At 42.5% G+C, this 22,131-nt stretch overlaps 1 protein-coding gene across 1 annotated transcript in view; it reads left to right on the top strand.

Annotated features, from left to right (window-relative positions):
* The window catches only part of KIF13B (kinesin family member 13B), a 133,669-nt gene that overhangs the window by 50,430 nt on the left and 61,108 nt on the right, over positions 1–22,131 (top strand). The window contains exons 3-11 of the mRNA XM_086743592.1: positions 5,300–5,315; positions 7,681–7,741; positions 9,324–9,416; positions 10,071–10,251; positions 10,643–10,730; positions 12,035–12,169; positions 13,909–14,021; positions 14,460–14,571; positions 19,322–19,534. Of these exons, the coding sequence (XP_086599718.1) occupies positions 5,300–5,315; positions 7,681–7,741; positions 9,324–9,416; positions 10,071–10,251; positions 10,643–10,730; positions 12,035–12,169; positions 13,909–14,021; positions 14,460–14,571; positions 19,322–19,534 (1,012 nt within the window). The remainder of the gene's footprint in view (positions 1–5,299; positions 5,316–7,680; positions 7,742–9,323; positions 9,417–10,070; positions 10,252–10,642; positions 10,731–12,034; positions 12,170–13,908; positions 14,022–14,459; positions 14,572–19,321; positions 19,535–22,131) is intronic.

The following is a 22,131-nucleotide window of genomic DNA, read 5'->3' as shown; positions in this document are numbered from 1 at the left end:
TTATAGTTCAGAGTTTTTCATACATGAACTGTTTGGGACATACTTAACCAGGAAAAGGAAGGAAGGAAAGAAAGATCTGTGGAGAGAACTAGTTCTGCCCAGGGTAGCATTAGTTATTTGGTTCCAGCTGAAATAGGATGCAGTTGTGTGTGTGTCAGAACCCAGCGTAGTTATTGTGCTGCTCTTATCTGCACCAAATTATTAATCAAATCCCAGAATGGCTGAGGTTGGAAGGGACCTGTGGAGGTCATGGGACATTTGTCCTTTAGGTTTTTTCCTTTGAGTCGATACCTAGCCCAGGTCTGGGGCTGCTTCCCCTGTTGTGGTGACATTACCACGTGCACTGGGAGTGAAGGTGTGGTTACAACATCACATTTCTCTTCCAGATTTGCTTGGAAGTGTGGAACGGGCATCACGGTTGTGAGTGTTATAATGGGGTCTGTGTACGGGGGATGTGGACACTTTACTTTTAATAAAATGTGCATGAATACAAATTAATTTAAGACAGCCAGGAGCACAAAGAATCTGGTCTTACACTGGGAGACACTGGCACCTTTCCGCTGGTAAGCCCCCAGTAGTTTTTCCCCATCACTATGTCCTTCTAGCTGCGTTTTTAGCTACTTCTGAGAGTTTGTGCTGAGCAGTTAGTTCCTTCTGAGAGCATAAAATAGCACTGATTACACTGGAATCCGATGCGCTTGGTTTTGCAATGGCCATGGAAGATTGAAAGTGGAAAGTAATAAAAATTTCTGGGGATTTGCTGGGACGTCCCTAATTCATATTTACTGTTGGAAATTGTTCTCTCTCCTCTTTTTTTTTTTTTTGGTTTTTTTTTTCCCTGAAAATTCTTGTTATATTTTGCTTTTGTAGAAGCTTCTGAAAATGGTAAAATAGAATCACAGAAGGGTTTGGGTGGGAAGGGACCTTCAAAGGCCACGCAGCCCAACCCCCCTGCCAGGAGCAGGGACATCTCCAACCACATCAGGTTGCTCAGAGCCCCGGCCAACCTGGCCTGGAATGTTTCCAGGGATGGGGCATCCACCACCTCTCTGGGCAACCTGGGACAGTGCTCTACAACCCTCAGTGTAAAAAATTTTTTCCTAATATCTGATCTGACTGTTATGTTCCAGTTCCCCAAATCCAGTGCAGCCTTGTGCCACTGAGCAGCATCAGCTGAATTTATGGTTTGAAAGTTGTGGTCACTGCTGGTGTAAGAAATGTTCTTTTTTTTTTTAAAAAAAAAAAAAAAGAAAACAGAAAAGAAAAAAAAATATCTAGCTTGTCAGGTCATGTCCTACAGCCTCGGTACCTCATTTCCCTGCCTCCCACCTTTCTCCCCCGCACGCCCCATCTGCCCGTTCTTGATTTCGGCAAGGAGCAGGATGTGCTGCGACTGATGTGGAGCGTGTGCCGATTTGCCAGCTGGCTGCTATCTCAGAGCTGTTGGGTCAGCCAGACGGCACAGATAAGGTCTGAGCTATCCTCGCTTCTTCCCAGCAATGTTTCACCTCTACAAATTTGCTGTGGGGTCTCCCCCGTGAGATCTGCAAAATCTCAAATATACTTAAGGTCACTATGCCTTCCCTCTCCTTTGGAACATGGAAAGCCAGAGTAAAAACCCATCTGAGATATAATTAAAATAGCACTAATAGTTTATTCTACTTGAATATATAATTAAATTATTGGAGATTCTATTTTTTTTTTAAAAAAGAACAGAAGCAAAAGAACAGAAGCAATAATGCTGTTGAACACGTACGGAAGGCCTCAGCTGGGAACTGCTCCGTTTTTATCCGGTGTTTAAACTGTGCTCTGTGAAACCACTAGCGTTTTTATAGGAAAGCAAATGTATTTTGATCAAGAAGCATACACCGTGTAAGAGCTAGCTTAAAAAGAAATGATTACTTAGGGCTACTTCATTCATTCTTGACATGGCACGCATATTCACTTGGTTGCAACAAATAAAATAGTAATAAATGAGGGGAGTTGGTTTAGAGTATTCTCTTTCTCCCTTTTTTTTTTATTTTAGAAACTCTGGATGTATTATATTCCCCCTACTTCTGTTTGACATTGAGTTGGAAAAAGATCAAAGAAGGGAGCTGGGGAAGGAAAGTCCTGTCAGTCTGGATTCACGTGAAAATATGTAGCTGAAAAACATCTCGGTGACATCCTTCAGTAGCTAAAAGATACGTTTTCCCTTCCTGTCCTGGACCTTTCCGCTGCCTTTGAGACAGATGTGACTTACTGGCTGTCAGCGAGGAACGACTGCGAGTCCTGCGCCTCTGAAATGGCAGCGTCCTTGGGGACCCTGCTGGGGAGCCGCTGGACGGGGCCTTCGAGTCCCACAACGTGCGTTTCGCCATCTGCTCCTTTGCACTCTCTGCCTTGCAGACGCTGGTTTGGACATGTTTTGTTTTGGGTTTTTTTGCTGATGCCAGCCTTAACCATAGGAAATGTTCTCCGCGTATGTTGCTGTCGTCCGTGATTTGTTGTAGGAGATGCTCCCTTGCTCCGTAGGTAGCACTGTGGCTTGGTATTTAGAATCATGGATTCATAGAATGGCTTGGGTGGGAAGGGAGCGTTCAAGGCCACCCAGTCCAACCCCCCCTGCCAGGAGCAGGGACATCTCCAACCACATCAGGTTGCTCAGAGCCCCGGCCAACCTGGCCTGGAATGTTTCCAGGGATGGGGCATCCACCACCTCTCTGGACAACCTGGGACACTGTTCCACCACCCTCAGTGTAAAAAATCCCTTCTTTATGTCCAGTTTGAATCTACCTCCCTCTGTTTTAAAACCATCACCCCTCATCCTGTCCCAGCAGGCCCTGTGAAGAGTCTCTCCCCACCTTTCCTGCAGCCCCCTTTGGGCACTGGGAGCCGCTCTCAGCTCTCCCCGGAGCCTCCTCTTCTCCAGGCTGAACAGCCCCAGCTCTCTCAGCCTGGCCTCACAGCAGAGCTGCTCCAGCCCTCTCAGCATCTGCGTGGCCTCCTCTGGACCCTCTCCAACTGGTCCATTTACCTTTTCATCACCTCTGAGATCGACTGTGGCAATGCACCGTGCTTGGGCGTGGAGCCTTCTCTAAACACTCAGTGCTTCCAGCCTGTTCTCGTAGCTGCGCGGGATGCTGTGGGTGCTGTATCCCTGTATTTCTTCGTTTCCCATGGGATTTCCAGTCAGGCTGAAAATCTTTTCATGGGTTTCTAGGTGCAGCTATTGCGGCGTGCAGCTGCAGCATTAATGGGTTTGTGTGTGCCCGGCGCAACGCAGCGTGATACAGTGTGCACCCTTGATGCTTTCCTTAGGGAAACATTTATCCAGTTTATTCTCTTGCTCCAGATTACACAGAACAAGCTACAGCTCTAGATAGCTGGGCTGGATCCTGGATGCTGTGCACTGGGTTTCTGAGATCGAGGGCTTTCCTTTGTGTTTGGATTAGGCGAGGCTGCGAGACGCGGTTTTGCGTGTTTGCGCAGCTCTTTAGAAAATGAGAGACTTAATTGAAGACCTTTAGTCTGGACTAAACTTGATGATTTACATAGCCTGGCATAATCCATCCTCTTGAAATTGTATATGTGATGGGACTTCTGAGATTATGTTCTTATTGCTGCTTTAATCCAAATGCTCAATAACGCGTTCTGTATTTTGTTGTCGTAATATAATCCCGTCTTGGAACGGGGCTGGGGAAGACGAGCATAACTGCTTGGTGTGAATTAGAGCAGCGTCACATCTCTGAGTGCTAAACTCAGGCTCAGAATCCAGGCTTGCTGTTCTCTTTATTTTACAACAAGAATTATTTTCCTGCAGGAATAGGAAAAAGCTTGCCTTGAAAGCATCCCTAGTAGTTTTCAATGAAGTCCTTCAGCAAAATGCTCCGTTAGCTCCTCAGAGCACAGAGAGCCAACAAAATGCTCTTGCATCTCTCTCAGAATAATCCAGAGGAGCTCTCTGGTGTCTTCGGTGTCTGGGTCAAAGCCCTGGTGAGGGAGATTCCCTCTATATGCCTACATATCTCCGACCCACCCAGGAGCAACAGTGACGGTCGAGAGTCCACATGGAGCATGCTGCCAAGGGCCTTGGGAGAGCTTTTGTTCAATCTTAGCCAGATGGCAGGGGGGAAAAAGTGGTCATGTTGTCGCTGCTTGCTGGAATGACCCCGCGACTTGGTTCTCCTGGGGTAACCCCAACTTAAATAATCATCCTGCATAGCAAGCTGAAGTCGTCTGCTATCCGAAGTCAGCATTGTTCCTGTTGTGTCAAACAGATAGGCGTGTTAGTTCCAAGCATGAGTAAAAAGAGATGATGGGCTTGCTTAATAAATAATGATTTTTGAGAGACAGTGCTGAGAAATGACTATTTTTAAACTTGCTTCTCAACCTACATGAGCAGCAGGAGCTCTGAGGGGAATCTTAGATGGCTCCCATGTCTTTCTCCTGCTCTGTTCAAAAGAAATCAGTGATGCTTGTCACAAAACCTTACTTGGTACTGATGTCAAGAGTTTCCTAATCTCTTCTGGAAGGTCCAGGACAAGGAGAACATTGGTTCCTCGTTGTGTGTTTGTTGTGTTTCTCCAGTCTTCCGTATGGGGAAAGGCTGCGTAACCTGGTGTGGGGGCATTGACTGATGCTGCGCCGTTATTTTAAAGATCACTCCAGTAATTTTGCTCTTGTTGTTTAAAACAAAACAAAACAAAACAAACCCAAACAAACTTTTAATTATGCATGTAACAGATGAAAGGAATTGCTATTCTTTGCTCATTCTTTTAGGGAAAAAAATGTTTGCTCTGCTGTCTTGGCAACCCTGAGAGACCTCAGTTGGGCAAGTCCAAGGATCTGAAATTTCCTCCTAAATGACTCCTGAAGTTCTTGAACGAGTGGTTTTGGAGATTTTAGCGTTGCTTAGGTACTTTGTTTTTAAGAGACGGTGACATCCACAAAACTAGAGAGAGAGAGAGAGATGTCACAAGAAAAAATACCTGGGAGAGAATGAGGAAGAGATGGTGGCAGCATGAGGAAAGTCGGTGGCTTTGAATTTAAAATCAACGTGTTCAGAGCAGCATCTCAAATCTTACTCTTGAAAAGAGACAAGCCTTGGTTTATAAAATGACTCGGGATCTGTAAGCAAGGAGAGATCTGAGGAGAGAAATGAACTGTTTAAATACAGCGTTCCAATAATGAGGTATTAATGATAGAGTAATTAAGCTGAAATCACTGCAACTAACAATCTTTGTTTTTCTTTTGTCTTTCTTTTTCTGACCCCGACCCTGTACCAAATCCTTTCTGCTCCTGATGCTTCGCGGAACAGTCGGACCCAACCAAAGGTAAGGCTTTTACTGCATGTTAAATCAGTGTGGGAAAATTGTCACGTTGTTTATTCGGCCTTGGGCTATCCAAATATTAAAGGCATTTTGAAAAACAGCTCTGTAGTTGATCAGCTGTTGAGTAAGAAACTCGAAGCATCTCCTCGCTGCAGCAGAGCTCTGTACAGCCCATGCCAAAAAATGACTCAGAGGAACAAATGAGAACATACATACTCAGCGTTACAGACTGAATGGAAGGCTGCTTGTTATTTGTGGGCTTTGAAAAGCTTTTTCTGGTACTTGTGTTAAAGAAAATCCATTTTGTTACGGCGTGTGTTCCTGTGACTCTGTATTTGGTATGCAGGTATCTATCCTAGCATCAGGATTCAGCGTTATCGGTGTGGTCACATAGCAAATGATGTTTTATTGAAGTGTTATACTAAGTGTTTTCCTAAACCTAGCTAGTAAGTTTGGATGTGTTGGTAGTATGGATTTTCAAACTCTTAAATAATTTTTCTAATTATTTTAGTGTGTATGCTCGAGGAAGATTTGCTTTGTTGCTACTTCCCAAAGATGGAACACGACAGTGTGTTAATAGATGAAGTGAAGTTTTCAGAAATAACAGAATGAGGGTTCAGGAGAGGAATGGGAGGTGCTGGTGTGATGGCGCGATGCTCTGCCAGTGTGATCTGAAGGGATGCAACCGTCAGCTATGTAGCAATGCAGAACGTCTCAAGGGGAAAGAGCAGCCTTCAGTGAGCTTAGATGAGAAATAAACAGCCAGAGTGACGCATTGCACTTCCCTTTTCCTATATTCCTATATCCTACACAGTAAATTTTGTGAATGTAGGTCAGGTATTACCTGATTTTTAGTATTTTTTTTTCTTAAAAATACATATCCAGGGGATTTGGTTTTGCAAACATCTGCTTTTGCAGCCTGAGGTCCCAGATTATGCACTGTCTTACAGGAGATCAGCTTTCATGAGGAAACAAAGGTGCCTGTGGGGCTTTAAATGGATTTACCACAAAATTGAAACTATTCTATTTAAAAATATTATAGTGCTACTCTACCTCATGAAGTTCAACCAGGCCAAGTGCAAGGTCCTGCACCTGGGTCATGGCAATCCCAGGCACAAATACAGGCTGGGCAGAGAATGGATGGAGAGCAGCCCTGAGGAGAAGGACTTGGGAGTGCTGGTGGATGAGAAGCTCAACGCGAGCCGGCAATGTGCGCTCACAGCCCAGAAACCAACGACACCCTGGGCTGCACCCCCAGCAGCGTGGGCAGCAGGGCGAGGGAGGGGATTCTGCCCCTCTGCTCCGCTCTGGTGAGACCCCCCTGCAGCACTGCGTCCAGCTCTGGAGCCCCCAACAGCAGAAGGACGTGGAGCTGTTGGAGAGGGTCCAGAGGAGGCCCCGCAGATGCTGAGAGGGCTGGAGCAGCTCTGCTGTGAGGCCAGGCTGAGAGAGCTGGGGCTGTTCAGCCTGGAGAAGAGGAGGCTCCGGGGAGACCTGAGAGCGGCTCCCAGTGCCCAAAGGGGGCTGCAGGAAAGGTGGGGAGAGACTCTTCAGCAGGGCCTGGTGGGGCAGGACGAGGGGTGATAGTTTCAGAATAGAGGGAGACAGATTTAGAGTAGGTGTAAGGAAGAAATTTTTTACACTGAGGGTGGTGGAACACCATCCCAGGTTGCCCAGAGAGGCGGTGGATGCCCCATCCCTGGAAACATTCCAGGCCAGGTTGGCTGGGGCTCTGAGCAACCTGATGTGGTTGGAGATGTCCCTGTTCCTTGCAGGGGGGTTGGTCTGGATGGTCTTTGAAGGTCCCTTCCAACCCAAACCATTCTGTGATTCTGTGAAGCTAATTTGCTCGGTGTTGTTCTTTGCCACTGTTAGAGTTTGGTGACGACTGCGTCTGTCTGTCAGCAGTATGTAAATACATACTCCTCTTGGATGGAAAGAGGTTTCTACCCTCCAGCGTGTTTTTAATTTATGGAGACAAGAGACACGGGGAGATGGTAGGCAGAAACAGCGAGGGGACATCTGTCAGTTTGCAAAATAAAGTCTTGTGAAAAATGAATTGCAAGGATGGGTTTAAAGGAAGATACGGAGATCTCCTTGGCATCCATTCGGCTGCCATGTGGTGAGTGTGGAATAGGATTCATGCAGTAGAAAGGAAGAAATAAAACCAAGGAAGAAATAAAATCAAGGAAGAGGCTTGAATATAGGAAGATGTGATGTTTGTTTACGCTTCAAACTCACAGAAAATAAGTGATCCTGTGGGAATGCGTATGGTGTTCAGCATGGTCATGGTGACGTTTGATTTGGCAACAGTTTTTATAAGGTGTCCTATAAATAGTTTTTAAGGTGTCTGGTTATTTTCCTACAGGTGTTTGCTTACGATCACTGCTTTTGGTCTATGGATGAATCTGTCAAAGAAAAATACGCAGGTAATATTTACTGTAGCTTTGTGCTTGTCGTCTCCAAGTGCGAATGATTTAATTGAAATACAATATTTGCTCCAGGGCACAGAGCGTATGGCACAAAGCGCCTTCCGCTCTATGACTGCTTGTTCCCAAAAGAAAAAGGAAAATCTCCAGGCATTCCTGAGGGTTACTCATATTTACATCTTTATTTAAAATATCGTTCCAAGTCCATCATTTTGGAAGCATCAGATCCATTTCTTTTCGGGATTTGAGGAACGTTACTATGTGTAATTTCATGTTTCACAGCGATGAGGGGAATTTGACATCATATTAGAAGTCAATAATAGGGTATTAAAATAAAGCATAATTAAATATAAGGGTATGTGAATTCATACAGCCTGGTGAGAATGTGTAATGTATTTAATTAAAAGTTTTCTGTGTATCATAACACCTTTTGGCAAATAGTTACGGTAAAAATGTGAAATATATTTGGACTTACAGCTCTGGTGATCTCTTCCTTTCGTATTTGTCATCTCTTAAAATTGGGAATCGGTTAAGCTTGTCTACGTTGATTTTTTTAAAAAAAATCACAAGAAAAATAAAAGATTGATATGCTTCTAGGTTTTAATTTCTCTAACAAATAACTAACAAATAGTAATTCAGTGAGGAATTGAGAAAACCGTGACTTACAAATTCCACAGGAAGGTAAATTTTTTGTTTCTCAAACCATTCCACTGTGCTTAGCCAGGCACAGCTGTTAGGAATTTTGATGGGAAATTTAGAATGTGTAAAATTCTGAGCAGACTTGGATGTAGAGATGCAGACTTCCCTCAGTGAGAGAAAGGAGGAGCTTTCAGGAACCCTGACATATTTGAGAGGACTTTTTCAGTCCATAAAGTTCTGCCATGTCTTGTTCAGACTTTGGTTCTTCTGCTTGCAAAAGAAATTCTGAAAGTAGAGGTTTGGTTGAAATAGATAATATCCAAATATATTAAGAATTTCTTCCTCTGGAAAAGGAACGGAAAAGCTGTTCCTGCAGATTTAGATTTAGATTTTTCAGTTCCATTACAAAAGAAGTGATGGACCCTGTATTTTTCTAATGCATGTCTTGTATTATAGTATCTTCTGCATTGTTGTGATTCCTTCTCTGCAAAAATCTCCTCCTGGTATTATTTAATACCTTCTATACGCTCAGTGAAATCATCTAGCGCTCTACGAATCACCCTGGATTAAAATCGACTGACAGTTGTTAAAACGCACAGGTTGGGTTTATTTTGAGGTGGTGTCATTCACCAGTGGATGAAATTCTGCAGCTGGCAGGAGATTTTCTGTTGATAAAGCTTCTGAGTGTGAAATGGATAGGATGTTGTTTTAAGCCCGTACAGGTACGTGCGTGATGATCACAGCTTCTGATTTTCACCGTAGCATTAATTTGGAGCATGTCTACTGGCTGATGGTCTTTCTCTCGCAGAAGGAACAAATACTACATGCTGTTTAGGAAGCAGGGAAACACTAATTCCTTTTACTTAATTATAGAAGAATCCAAATCAAGGAAAATAAATCTCTTGCTTTGTGACAATGTTAGCTTGTGTGTTTTATTTCTTAGGTCAAGACGTTGTTTTCAAGTGCCTTGGGGAGAATATTCTCCAGAATGCCTTTGAAGGCTATAACGCTTGCATCTTTGCCTATGGACAGACTGGTAAGTCCCTCCTGGACGTAAGCAAAAAATATTGTTGATAACAAAGATGTTACGTTCTGACTGGAGGCTCTTCACGGCTGCTGTGACATTGTTTCAGGAGAAATACCTTGTAATGTAGATAAGAAATGTTTTTCTCTTTTGTGATATCAGGTAGGAGGTGGACAGGATGAGAAACAGGATTTTGTCTGTTGCTGCTGGCTACCCTTATTTCTCACACCTTAGATTATAATCTGTGGAATGATAGTGATCGTCCTTGAGTTCAGTGCATCACCCGTATTTTCTGCCTCTGCAGTTCCAATAGTCTTTGACCGTGATTTTAAATGTAATATGCAAAAATGAGTATGCTTCTGCAACTGATTTTTCTCATTGTGGCACGTGTGTGGGTGTTAGTGGGTTGTCTTCTACAGTGTGACTGTGCCTGCCAGAAAAAGTCTTCTCTGTCAGTTTGAATTAAATTTCTTGTTTTACTTTTCCTTTTAATTAAATGGTCTTTAGCTAAATGGTGTTTTGGTTACATTAAAATAGAAAACCACATGAGTATCTTTCACTGAAATGCAAAACTTTTGTTTTTAACGTCTTCTCTATTTCCTTTCCATGCACTGTGCAGCAAGAAACCGTGTTGCATGTACACTAATCGTAGGTTCAATCACACAGGGTCTGGAAAATCATACACGATGATGGGCACTGCTGACCAGCCCGGATTAATCCCTAGACTTTGCAGCGGACTTTTTGAAAGAGCACAGAAGGAGGAGAACGAAGAGCAGAGTTTCAAAGTGGAAGTATCTTACATGGAGATATACAATGAGAAAGTTAGAGATCTTCTTGACCCAAAAGGGTAGGTAATTTGTGTCAACAGCTGTCATACACTCCTTTCCATGACCAGTTTGCCTTAATGGACCCTGTCTAAGACGTTTGCGTAGGATGACTTGCGCTTCTTCCTAATCTCTGTGTCCTTTCGTTTTAAATCAAAATAAAGAAGTAAGACTAAAAGCTTGGAGTAAACTCCCCCTAATGCTAGCTTTTATGATGTGGCCAAAATGTCCATGTCAGTGTTTTAAGTGTAGACATAAAGGCTTTTTTGTTTGCATTATAGTCCTTGTTCTGTGCTTTATTATGGCATTTGTAAGACCATCATGTTTGAGATCTGTCAGTGAGAAATTGGCTTTCTATAAATGTTGTCTTCAGTCAGTCATGTGCTTATAAATAACTTTTTTTTCCCCAACCAGAAGCCGTCAGTCATTAAAAGTTAGAGAACACAGTGTTTATGGTCCTTACGTAGATGGCCTATCCAAACTAGCTGTTGCTAGCTACAAGGTAAGGGTCAATTTTATGAAAGGCTTGTGTTGACATCCTAAACATGAGAGTACTGTCCCTTAAACAGGAAAAAATTGTTAAGCTGCTCCTAATTGCCATGGCGGTAACAGGGATTTTAGAGCAAGAGAGCTGAAGGATTGTTGTGGTGTGATCACCAGGGAGAACAGTAATTCAGCTGTGTCATAAAGGAGCTTTCCTCCCAAACTTGAGATGAGTGTACGCTGTATCCATGAGAAAGGGTTCTGTGAACGATTACAGAACCAGGATTTAGCAGAGATGGATTTTCAGTACCACACCTGGTCGCTTTTTGGCTGTCATGCTGTTGCCGTGTCGTTTCACTTACCAGCAGCCACCCTGGAACTATAAATTAATGGTTGTTCGCAAGGCAAATCCTTGAGAACATTGCACGAAACTTGCTTGCTGGATTGTAAATGTTTGTAATTTTTAAGAAGCATTAACGAACTGTAGGAGAAATGAGTAAACATGGGATGGAATTCTGTCCGCTTAGGCAAAACATGGAAATGTTGCAATCCTTCCTGTTGCAGTTTCTCCAGATATTCATCTCCCTCTCTTTGGTGGTTTCTGTTAAGACAAGACACATCGCGTGCTTTTTCGTTACGTGTTGCCCAGCAGCTTTGTGTCATCCAGCATGCAGAGTCAAAGTGGTCTGTGGTGGTCTTTTGTTTGATTGTTTTTTGGGGTATTTTTTTTCGTCATCCAGGTAAAGATGCTTAAATAAAAGTTAGGCCCAAGACTCTAAAGTTTTAACTATTTTATTGGATTGCTGTGAAACCCTTGAGAAATACGCATCTCCTTTGCTTAAGTATCACAACTGAAGATACCAGAGGATTTTATAAGCTCTTATATGTAGGAGGAACATAATGACCTGTTTGACGTGGCCCAGTTTTATAAAATTCTGAGCCTTATGTCAGTATTACAGATTTCAAGAACGTGTGTTTGACAGCTGAGGCTAAAATGTTACAGTGTTCAAACATGAATTGCTGTTTCCTCCCTTTTTTTTCTTCGCTTTTGAGCATTTTTTGCTATGTGCAGGCAGATGCATTGTTTTTGTTGATAATTTGACATCTAGGTAGAGATAATGGATGATTGTGCACGTCACAGCATTGTGTAATTTCCGGTCTTTAAAGGGGAGATCACAATATTTTTTTTCTCACACCTTATGAATAAACAGTGGGAAACTTAGTGGGAAAAATGCTGTATTTTACCAAAATGAGATTGTTTCAGTGGGTGATTGAAAAGACTGTTAATGCAGATATACTTACGGCTGTGAAAACTGTATCTAGGACATCGAGTCCTTGATGTCCGAGGGCAACAAATCTCGAACTGTGGCTGCAACTAACATGAATGAGGAGAGCAGTCGGTCCCATGCAGTCTTCAAGATTATCCTCACCCACACCCTCTATGATGTACAGTCAGGGGTAAGTAAAACAAGTTACAAGGTCCAAATCTCCTTCAAGGGGTTATTTCATCCAAATATGTGTAAGTGTTCAACTTTATAGATATAAACACTCATTTCAAAGATTATGCATTGCACAACGTTAATATTTTTGTGCACATATATTAAATATCTAAGAGACATTTAAATTTTTCTGTACATTTCCTTATATGCAAATATTCCTTGGAGGGGTGTGTGAAATACATTTATGTTAAAGTTATTTAATCCATCACAGAACACAGTGATCAACTATAATTGAAATAGATACCAAAACTCTTTAAAATTTGTTGATAGATTCTGTACTTGGGTGATGCTTTAATGTCTTCAAAGCCTTGGAGAAGTTTTGATTGTCCACAGAGCAAATCTAAGGCGTGTATGTGCCTAAGTATTGAATACATCTAAAGCATTTGCTGTTATGGAGCATTTGGACTTTTTTCCTCCTCACTTCCCAGTCTTCACCAATTTTCTTATCCGAATAATTTCCTTTGTTCCTTGTTTGGATTTTTTTTCCCTTTACACTTCAAATCAGCAGTCATACTACACTAAACTCCTCGTTTTGCCATGGAAAAGCAAATCATTCTGTTTGTGCTGTGGCTGTACTGCATACTTGCCATACGTATTTTTTTTACGTGGTCACGGTCAGCCTGGATGCAAGGTGGTGGTTCTGATTGTCTGTCTTTTCTGCGTCTTCCAATGGCCACTGTGTGAGCTTCTGGAATAGATTTCTTTATTTTCCCATCTGCTGGTCCTTTCAGTCCTGGAAATGTTTCAGTAGGGCCTGATGATCACGCAATATTTTGAGAGGCTTAGAGTAACATTTTTGAAAAGCATGTTGATTCTCATTAGCCTGTTCATTTAGGGGAATGCAGCACTTTGCAACTGTGATACTGAGATGCTAAAGTCAATTAGATCTTCAGATTGGCATATGAAATTCATGGAGCGCTTCAGAATGTCATTTTGAGTCAAATGAGGTAAAAGGCTCTGTAACAAAGTCTGTGTTATAGGTTTACATACTCACATGGCTTAGAGGACTTTCTTGGAGCCTGTTAAGGATGTAGGAGACTCGGCAAATGTAATAATTCTTGTGAATTATAACATGCTTCTTGTCATGTTCATGCTTAGTCTCTGAAAAACAGAAGAAACCTGGTATAAAATCCAAGATTTTTAGGAGACTGTTTTCAAGATGGGATTGTAAACCCCATGTCTTTGTTTGTGGCTCCTTGGCCTGTACTACCTCTGGATGTTTCTTGGTTTAACATTTTACTAATCTGCCCTGTGTACCTCTCCTCTGGAGATTTCTGAGATATCTTGACGATATTGGCGTATCTGACTTCACTTCAAATCCTCCTATTGCTTCAGAAACTGGAGCTGGTGAGATAACCCAGGATACTGTTCAGGGCTGGTGACTTTCATAGAATAGTTTGGGTTGGAAGGGAGCATTCAAGGCCATGTAGTCCAACCCCCCTGCCAGGAGCAGGGACATCTCCAACCACATCAGGTTGCTCAGAGCCCCAGCCAACCTGGCCTTGAATGTTTCCAGGGATGGGGCATCCACCGCCTCTCTGGGCAACCTGTTCCAGGGTTGTCCCTTTCAAAGATGTTGGAAGAGCTACGGAGAATCTGCACCAAGAAATGAAGCTTGATTCTTGTTAGAAGATACGTCAAACCATGTATCTTAATTTGAGCGAACTAACAGTAGCTGTTCTCTGGTTCCTTCTGCAGACGTCGGGTGAGAAGGTGGGCAAGCTGAGTCTGGTGGACTTAGCAGGCAGTGAAAGGGCAACGAAGACTGGTGCTGCGGGAGATAGGCTGAAAGAAGGAAGCAACATTAACAAGTAAGACTTGGTGGTTATTTCTTTTCCTTTTTTTTCATCAGTACGATCAGGACTGCTAAATACAGAATACTTGTAAAATGGGATAAAGTCAGTATAAGCTCTTGGAGCCAGTTTTCTCCTTCTCTTCTCTCTACTTCTTTTGCTGACATACAGGACTCTTAGATGTTTAAATGAGATCTCTACCTATGTAAAATGGATGAGTTTTTTGTTCTGTACTTGTGTTCCTGCAACTACCCCATAATTGCATTGTGAATAAATGATTATTAAGGCTGCAAACATACTGAAAACAAGGAGTAAACCTTTGCGAGAAAAGAATGATCAAAATTGTACTAGGAACTTTCTCCTCGGAGCTCATTTTTGGAGAAAGTGACTGTCTAGTTATGCATTTAATTTACAAACATTTGCATTTGTTAAGGACTGCTTGTGTTCTCCGTGCAGATCCCTCACAACTCTCGGGCTGGTTATCTCTGCCCTGGCAGATCAGGCTGCTGGCAAGAACAGGAACAAATTTGTCCCTTATCGTGATTCTGTGCTCACTTGGTTACTTAAAGTAAGTACTCTGATCTCGTTTGTTTTAAAGAGAAGTAGAAGGGAGGAAAAGGGGAGAAGAGTCCCATTCGATGAAATAAAATGCTATTCTTTTACTTTGTTTTCTGGTTTTGATGTTAACCATAATTGCCTTTGGAAAATTAGCTGGATATAAGCCATTAGTATCTCTATAGACTAAATATATTCCCTGTCTGCTGCTCACCTGTAACGGCCTAAAGAATAAAGAACTAAAAGAATTAAAATAAAAAGCATTATCTTTTATGGATCAGTTTACATACGGATTCACACACAACCTTGGGGCTAATTTAATTTGGACTCTTGCCACGTGCATCTGAATTTTACGTACTGGCATGGTTAGCTTTGAAGATTTTGATTAAAGCTATTACCTTTTCCCAATTGTCTAATATATTTGTTAATGTACTCTGCTTTTGTCAGCAGAGTGTAATTGCAGACCGTTATCCCAGTTAGAGTCTGAGGAACAGCCCAGAAGACTTTGTTCACCGTATTCATGGGAAATGAGCAGTTCAATCATTTTCTGCACTGCATGGGACTCTATTTGGTCTTCTTTTGGGGGGAAAAAAAGGTGTATCGTGATGGCACTTGGATGAAGATTTGTAAGGTCTAAATGAAAAACAAATTGTTAAGTATGAGGTTTACCTACATAGAATTAAAAGACAGGCTTTTGGTTTTGTTGTTCTTCCCACTTCCTACATCCAGTGGACTTAAAAGCACGGTAGCCTGATGGCAAAAAATCTTGGGAGGGCAAGTTTGATTTTAGGTGTGGTCGTCATCTGGATTTCTCCTGTTTTCTGAAGGAGTGGCAAGCGCAAACGTAGCCACAGCTCTTTGTAAAAAGCTTGTTTGCCAGGAAAGGTGACTTGTCTGTCTTTTTCTTACCTTGCCTGGCACAGCTTGAGTGATTTTGGTTGACTTGGATTTTGCAGGATTATTGAATTAGGTGTCGTATCTAGATGACTTCAGTTTTGTAATTTGTCATTTTGTTAAAATTTTTCTCTTTCATCGTCTGATTGCCAGGATGCTTTAACCATGTCTCCTAGAAATACTGACTCACCAAGTTTCCTTTTTTTTCCTTGAGCTCTGTTTTATTGTTATCAAGGAGCAACTAAGATATTTGTCAGTGGAAAGATATAATCTGGGAAGAAACTGATTTTTGGCACCACCAACCTTTTGTTGTCCTCTTACTTTTGTAGGCGCTCAGGCTGGATTTTGTTTCTTGAGTACTCTGCTCCCCCACCCATTCTCAGCAATATTTTAAAATGTTGTTTGAATTTTATCTTCCTGTGATTTCACTGCAGAGAGGGAAAGAAAAAGAAAAAGTCACTTGCAGGTTATGCAGAGGTGTGGAGATGAAGAAAGACGTTTTCCTGAAGGAGACTTGAAAAGAAAGTTGACTTCAATGCTTAAGCAAAATAAAATCTCTGCTCATGTAACGCCTTGCCAGCACAAGCCTTCACTTTTCTCAGTGCTGTCTCTTAACGAACCTTTTAGCATGATTGCTGGGAAACGATTTATTTCTTCTCCCCAGTGTAAACATCACAGATACTGGATGTCACATAGTACGGTCATGAGAGCTACAGAAAAATCAGAATGGCATAAAAGAAATCCTCATTTCACAGTGTTCCTTCCCCTAAGGCTTTCTCAGTGTTGGAATATATTTTTGTCTCTATGTTATTCTAATGAACAAGTGCTTTTTGGCTCTCTGCAGAGTTGGGAACAAAACCAGCAGGCAGCTCGCCGCGGTTTGCTCGGCGACGTGTGTGCTTGGGGTCCCGATGCGGCCGTAATAGTCCCAGCAAGCGGAGTGGAAACTTTCCTAACGGATTTCCAGCGTGGTTGTTAGCATTAGTTATGCAGTTCCGTTTCTAAACAAATTCAGCAAGCAGACTGAAATTCCTGTTGAGCACCTGTCTGCTGCATTGTGGCTGCGGTGACGACGGCCGTGCGCGGCGCATGCTTCGGCTCATAAATAGCAGCGCGCGTTTTGTGCTGCCGTCTCTCAAGCAAACCTGCTTTGTGGCTTGGACATCCAGCTATGTTAAGGGCCAACAAAAGATTTTGGGGGCTTTTGGAGTTTTTACAAACCAGCTCATTGAAGAGAAGCTGTGTTTTGAAAGGGGAAAATTTAAACTTTTTTAATTAAAGATCAAAGGAGGGATTTATTAGTTTGAAGAGGCCTGTTTGCAGAAGCCATGAGATGGTGGGCTATCTTTCCCTCTAGTGTTCAACTTTTAATTATGATGCTGAAGTGGAGTAAACGTGTTCTAACACTGGGAGTATCTCTCCACAAATCTGAGAACCCAGTAGAGTTCTGGAGACCTCAAGATTTCCAACACTTTTTGTTTAATTTTCTTGAAGATCTTCAGACGAAAGTGCCACGTGAAAAAATTATTGCGAGAGGAGGCTTGAGAGTGGCATCAGGTTATGTGTAAGAAGCAAAATAGCGTGTCAGTGCTTTCACTTCTTGCTTTTATCAAATTATATTGACACAAACATCCTGTTTTCCCGTTTTCTTCAGAAGCCCTGCATGTTTTACTGATGGCTGCTATTAAAAATGTAATTTCTGATCTCTACATTTTAAGTTGTTTTCACAGTAATCTTGGTGCTGGAGAAGACTGGGCCAGTTTAGTCTTAAACTAAATTTACTTATTTCCGTTCTGTCTCTCTTATCACACGCAAGCCCAGCCTTTTCAGGGTAATTTGCAGATGCTGTCTTCGCTGATGAGAGGCTGGCTTACTGTTCGTCTACCTTTCTTGCTTAACATTAAAGAAACCAATGAAACCAGCACAACAGTTTTATGCATAAAACTGTATCGGACAGTCTGACGTTGGGCTTGAATAGACATAGTACAAGAAGAGCTTTACCCAGCTTATAAATGGGGGTTTTGTGAATTACCATGTATCACTGTAACGACGTTCTCAGCTGCCTGTACAGCAGAGTTGCAACTCAAATAATGAATTAATCCTATTTTGGAGCTAATTAGTGCAGTTTCCCAAAATGCAAACTGTTAACGTTTGGTTTGGAAGCAGAGTACCTGGCCAGCACCCTGATAAACTTAATTTGTCTGTGCGGAGCAGGGATTGCGGTTGCAGAGCGTTGTTCCTAATTTTTGAAACACATTGACGGATTGAAGAAAAGTCCTGAATCCTGTAGAGCCAGAAATCCTGTAGAGCCAGAAATCCGACCAAATAAGTCATGTGCTCTTGTCAGTCTATTTAAAGTTTTCAGTAGATGCTTTGGAAAAACATTTGTGCGTTACAGAGTGGATCCTCCCTAGCCATGTATTTATTGGAGTAAAGGTTGGCTGCTCCTCAAATGAGGGGAAAAAAACACACTGGTATAGAACCATAAAATGGTTTGGGTTGGAAGGGACCATTAAAGCCCATCCAGTCCAACCCCCCTGCAAGGCTCTGGGACATCTCCAACCGGATCAGGTTGCTAAAATAAATACTCTCTCTATACTCTTCTCTATAAATACTCTTACCTGCGAGTGCTAACCGTGCTGGTGCACCTTGCTGTGCCGAACGCTCTACAAATGAAATTATATTCTCTACCTGAAGAGCTCGCAGCCCTTTTGCATGACCAGAAACAGCAGAGTGTCAATGCAGCAGCAAAGCATAAGCATCGTCGGTCGGTGTGGTCAAGGCTCGTCCGACCGCTGAGGCAGCCAGACTGCTGTCAGACTGTTTTAGGCATCATGCAGCAAAAAGGAATCTTAAGGAATTACTTAAAGGGACGTTTTAATGATTGCTAGGGAAAGTTACGTGTGTGCTTTGTCGTTGAAATGGTTAGACAAGCAGCTAATGTACTCAGATTGTTCTAATGGCAATGCCTGAGCTAGATTTCACGGGTTACTGAGGGTGAAAGTTAATAGCATGGTTCATATCCAAGAGGGATATTGGGTTAAAAAAAAAAAAAAAACCTAAAAGAAAACAACCGAAAAAACTTAAAGCAGAATATTTCATCTTTTAGACTGGCCAAAATTGTAAACCACAATTTTGCGATCAATAAAAAGGCTGATCGCTTCCTTCCTTCCCCCGCTCCCCTGACACGCTGCCTTGCCGGAATGTGGTTTCACGCCCTTCTTCTCCGTCAACCAAATTCCGAAAGGGTAATTTCTTACATAACTCAATTTGGATTTGTGAGCTGTGAAAGCAGCGGGAAGGAAGGGCCCCATTCTATATGTCTATAAGAATAAAATCAACTGTATTTTTTATGTGGAGATCTTTATGTAATTTAAATTATGTACGTATTGGAGACATCTCGCTTCCATTCTTTAAAATAAGATATTCTGAGTTAATCATGATCTTTTCTGAGCTCCTTCATTAGTATCTGAGAAGTCTAGTGATGAAGTGCTTGTATTTCTGGTTTGTAAACTTAAGCAGAAAACATAGAAGTAAACCTTAGAAGCCCTTATCAAGCACTTGAAGCACTATAAAGCCCAAAAAAGGGACAGTTTTCATTCCTTTTAAACTAAAACTGGTTCTGAAAGCCAAGAATAAAATTTCCTAAATGTACTTTGAAAAAAAAAAAATTGAAAATAACATCTTCCCTTGATTTACACAGCTTAAAATCTTAATTTTGAACTGAGGAGCTCTGACAAATATCTTTCTGCTACCAGTTGCCTCCATCTGCTCCCAACTCTAGGTTATTATTCGCTGTCTAAGTTCATTGACTGGGCAAAATGAAATAACCAGTCTGTTTTAATTTTATAACCTCTACCTCTTTCCAGGATAGCCTTGGTGGTAACAGCAAGACTGCCATGGTGGCAACAGTAAGCCCAGCAGCTGACAACTATGATGAGACCCTTTCAACCCTGAGGTACGCAGACCGGGCCAAGAACATCGTTAATCATGCCGTGGTGAATGAAGACCCCAACGCTCGCATTATTCGGGAGCTCCGTGAGGAGGTGGAGAAGCTGAGAGAACAGCTCACAAAAGCAGAGGTACAAATTTTAATCTTGACTAGCCTGTCCGTCCTGTAAACCCTGTTGTCAGGACTTTCTTACTTTCTTACCTGACTCTCAAAAAATGAACGACGATTGACTCTTGCAGACAATATTATGAATACCTACATAGATACCTCACTGAAATTGTGAAAGGAGCATGATCTAAATGTTAGATGAGGGCCAAGAACTAGCGTAATTCTGAGTTCTGTTCTCAAATGTGGCAAAGCAATGGTGCTATGATCCATCTGTTTTGGAATTCAGAAAAAATACGATTGCAGTATTTGCCTCATCAGGTATGCGGGGAATGCTGGCTGAGATACTGGAAATGACTAGTGAGTTTTTGACTGTTCTTATTTGAGCTGCCTAACATGCTAAGCATCCACTAAGTTCATAGCAGTTTCTTTAATGTATCTCAAGTAAAATATCTAAAAATTCCTCTAAAATATGAACCGTAGACTTAGCAATACTCCGAGAGATGCAAGTACTCCCTCTTTGTTTCATTTGTGAGCAGTAATGTCAAAGTAATGGCAGCTTTCCAAAGCAATGAAGTAGTGTTTCCTAAAGATGAACTAATAAATATTTCCTGTCCCAAGTATTACAGTCCCACCCTGGTTGTCATCTCAGTGGCACTGACAAAGAGCATGGAAAAACAGTGTAGTTGGCTAGTAAGAGGCTACACCGAGTCAAAACCCACGTTCCTTGCCTTGTCAGTTTATTGCGTTTGGAGCCCATCTCATTGTTCTTACGGAATTGTGCATAAATAACTTCCTAAAAGTGAACAAAAACATTGACCCATTGTGACAGGTTACATTTTCAAAGCTCGTTTCCAAATACAGACGTTACCAAGTTGTGGGTTGTTGGGTTTTTTTTTTTTCCCTTTTGGTGTCAGTATCCTTTTTTCTCCTAAACAGCCGAGGCAGAACAGAACTTGACAGCTTACTTCCCCCCACCTCCCCTCAAGCAGACTAAGGCATTATCCTCTTTTCCCCTTTTCTTTTTTAATCCACACGTTTTGATTTTTTCTTGTCAAAATTAATATCACTTGTTTTAATTTGTCTGTGCCAAAACCACCAGCCTGTCCTTCCTAAGCTGGGAATTTGGACTAACTGCTGTCAGCAGAGAAGTACGGCTGCTGCTCTGGTGGGCATCTGGGCCCATGCATCTGGGGTTTTTTTAAGCATTGTAGGAGAGGAGCGTTGAGGAGAATTACGTAGCTCATTTTATACTTGAAGCATGTGAAAATGTTGAGTAATTTTGCCCCAGGTCCAAATAAATAGACAAGTCTTAAAACTTGAGAGTAACTGGGCTGCTTCTTCCTGTCCTGCTCTCTAGTGTCCCGTGCCTTTGCACTGATCATGCTGTATCGGTCATGGTAAATCTTTGTTCTGGAGATTGCCTTGGCTTCACTTTCCTTCCTGGGTGGAATTCATAGAATCATAGAATCACAGAATGGTTTGGGTTGGAAGGCCACCCAGTCCAATCCCCCCTGCCAGGAGCAGGGATGTCTCCAACCAGATCAGGTTGCTCAGAGCCCCGGCCAACCTGGCCTGGAATGTTTCCAGGGATGGGGCATCCACCGCCTCTCTGGGCAACCTGGGACAGTCCTCCACCACCCTTATTGTAAAAAAAAAATTCCTGATATCTAATCTAGATCTACCTCCTTCTGTTTTAAAATCATTACTCCTCGTCCTATCACAACAGGCCCTACTGAGCAGTCTCTCCCCATCTTTCCTGTAGCCCCTTGATGTTCCCTTCTACCCTGCATTTAGATACTTGAGATACTCAACTGGGAAAAGACTGCGTGGGACACATCAGCTGACAGTTCCTAGACTGTTGTGTCTTGAGGCAGAGGAAACTCCTGTCCTAAAACAGGATTTTCCACCCCTGGCACTTACTCCTTTTCTTGACTGAGCTGCAGTGTAATGAGGCAGCTCTGTTTGATTTGGATTCCTGTGCGGACTTTTGGATTTTGTGGTAAGGAAGTAATCTGATGGAGAATGATGCTTGCATTGTTTAATTGGCGTTGCATAAATACCTACCAGCCAAAATAATTTTCCTCTTGTTACCAGTAATGAAATAACTACGTAAGGAAGGCCACAGGCTTCCTGTTCAAGGTAGTACAGGAGGAATATGCCAGTACTGAAACTGGAGGAAGTAACTACATGTAGTATAAAAATCATAGAATCATAAAATAGTTAGAGCTGGAAGGGAGCGTTCAAGGCCATCCAGTCCAACCCCCCTGCAAGGAGCAGGGACATCTCCAACCACATCAGGTTGCTCAGAGCCCTGGCCAACCTGGCCTGGAATGTTTCCAGGGATGGGGCATCCACCGCCTCTCTGGGCAACCTGGGACAGTGCTCCACCGTCCTGTGTGAAAAAATCCCTTCCTTATGTCCAGTCTGAATCTACCTCCTTCCATTTTAAAACCATCACCCCTCGTCCTGTCGCACCAGGCCCTGCTGAAGAGTCTCTCCCCACCTTTCCTGCAGCCCCCTTTGGGCACCGGGAGCCGCTCTCAGGTCTCCCCGGAGCCTCCTCTTCTCCAGGCTGAACAGCCCCAGCTCTCTCAGCCTGGCCTCACAGCAGAGCTGCTC

This window comes from Chlamydotis macqueenii, chromosome 3 (assembly GCF_036417535.1).
Source record: "Chlamydotis macqueenii isolate bChlMac1 chromosome 3, bChlMac1.mat, whole genome shotgun sequence".
NCBI lineage: Eukaryota > Metazoa > Chordata > Aves > Otidiformes > Otididae > Chlamydotis > Chlamydotis macqueenii.
This window is presented reverse-complemented; position numbering and strand designations above follow the sequence as displayed.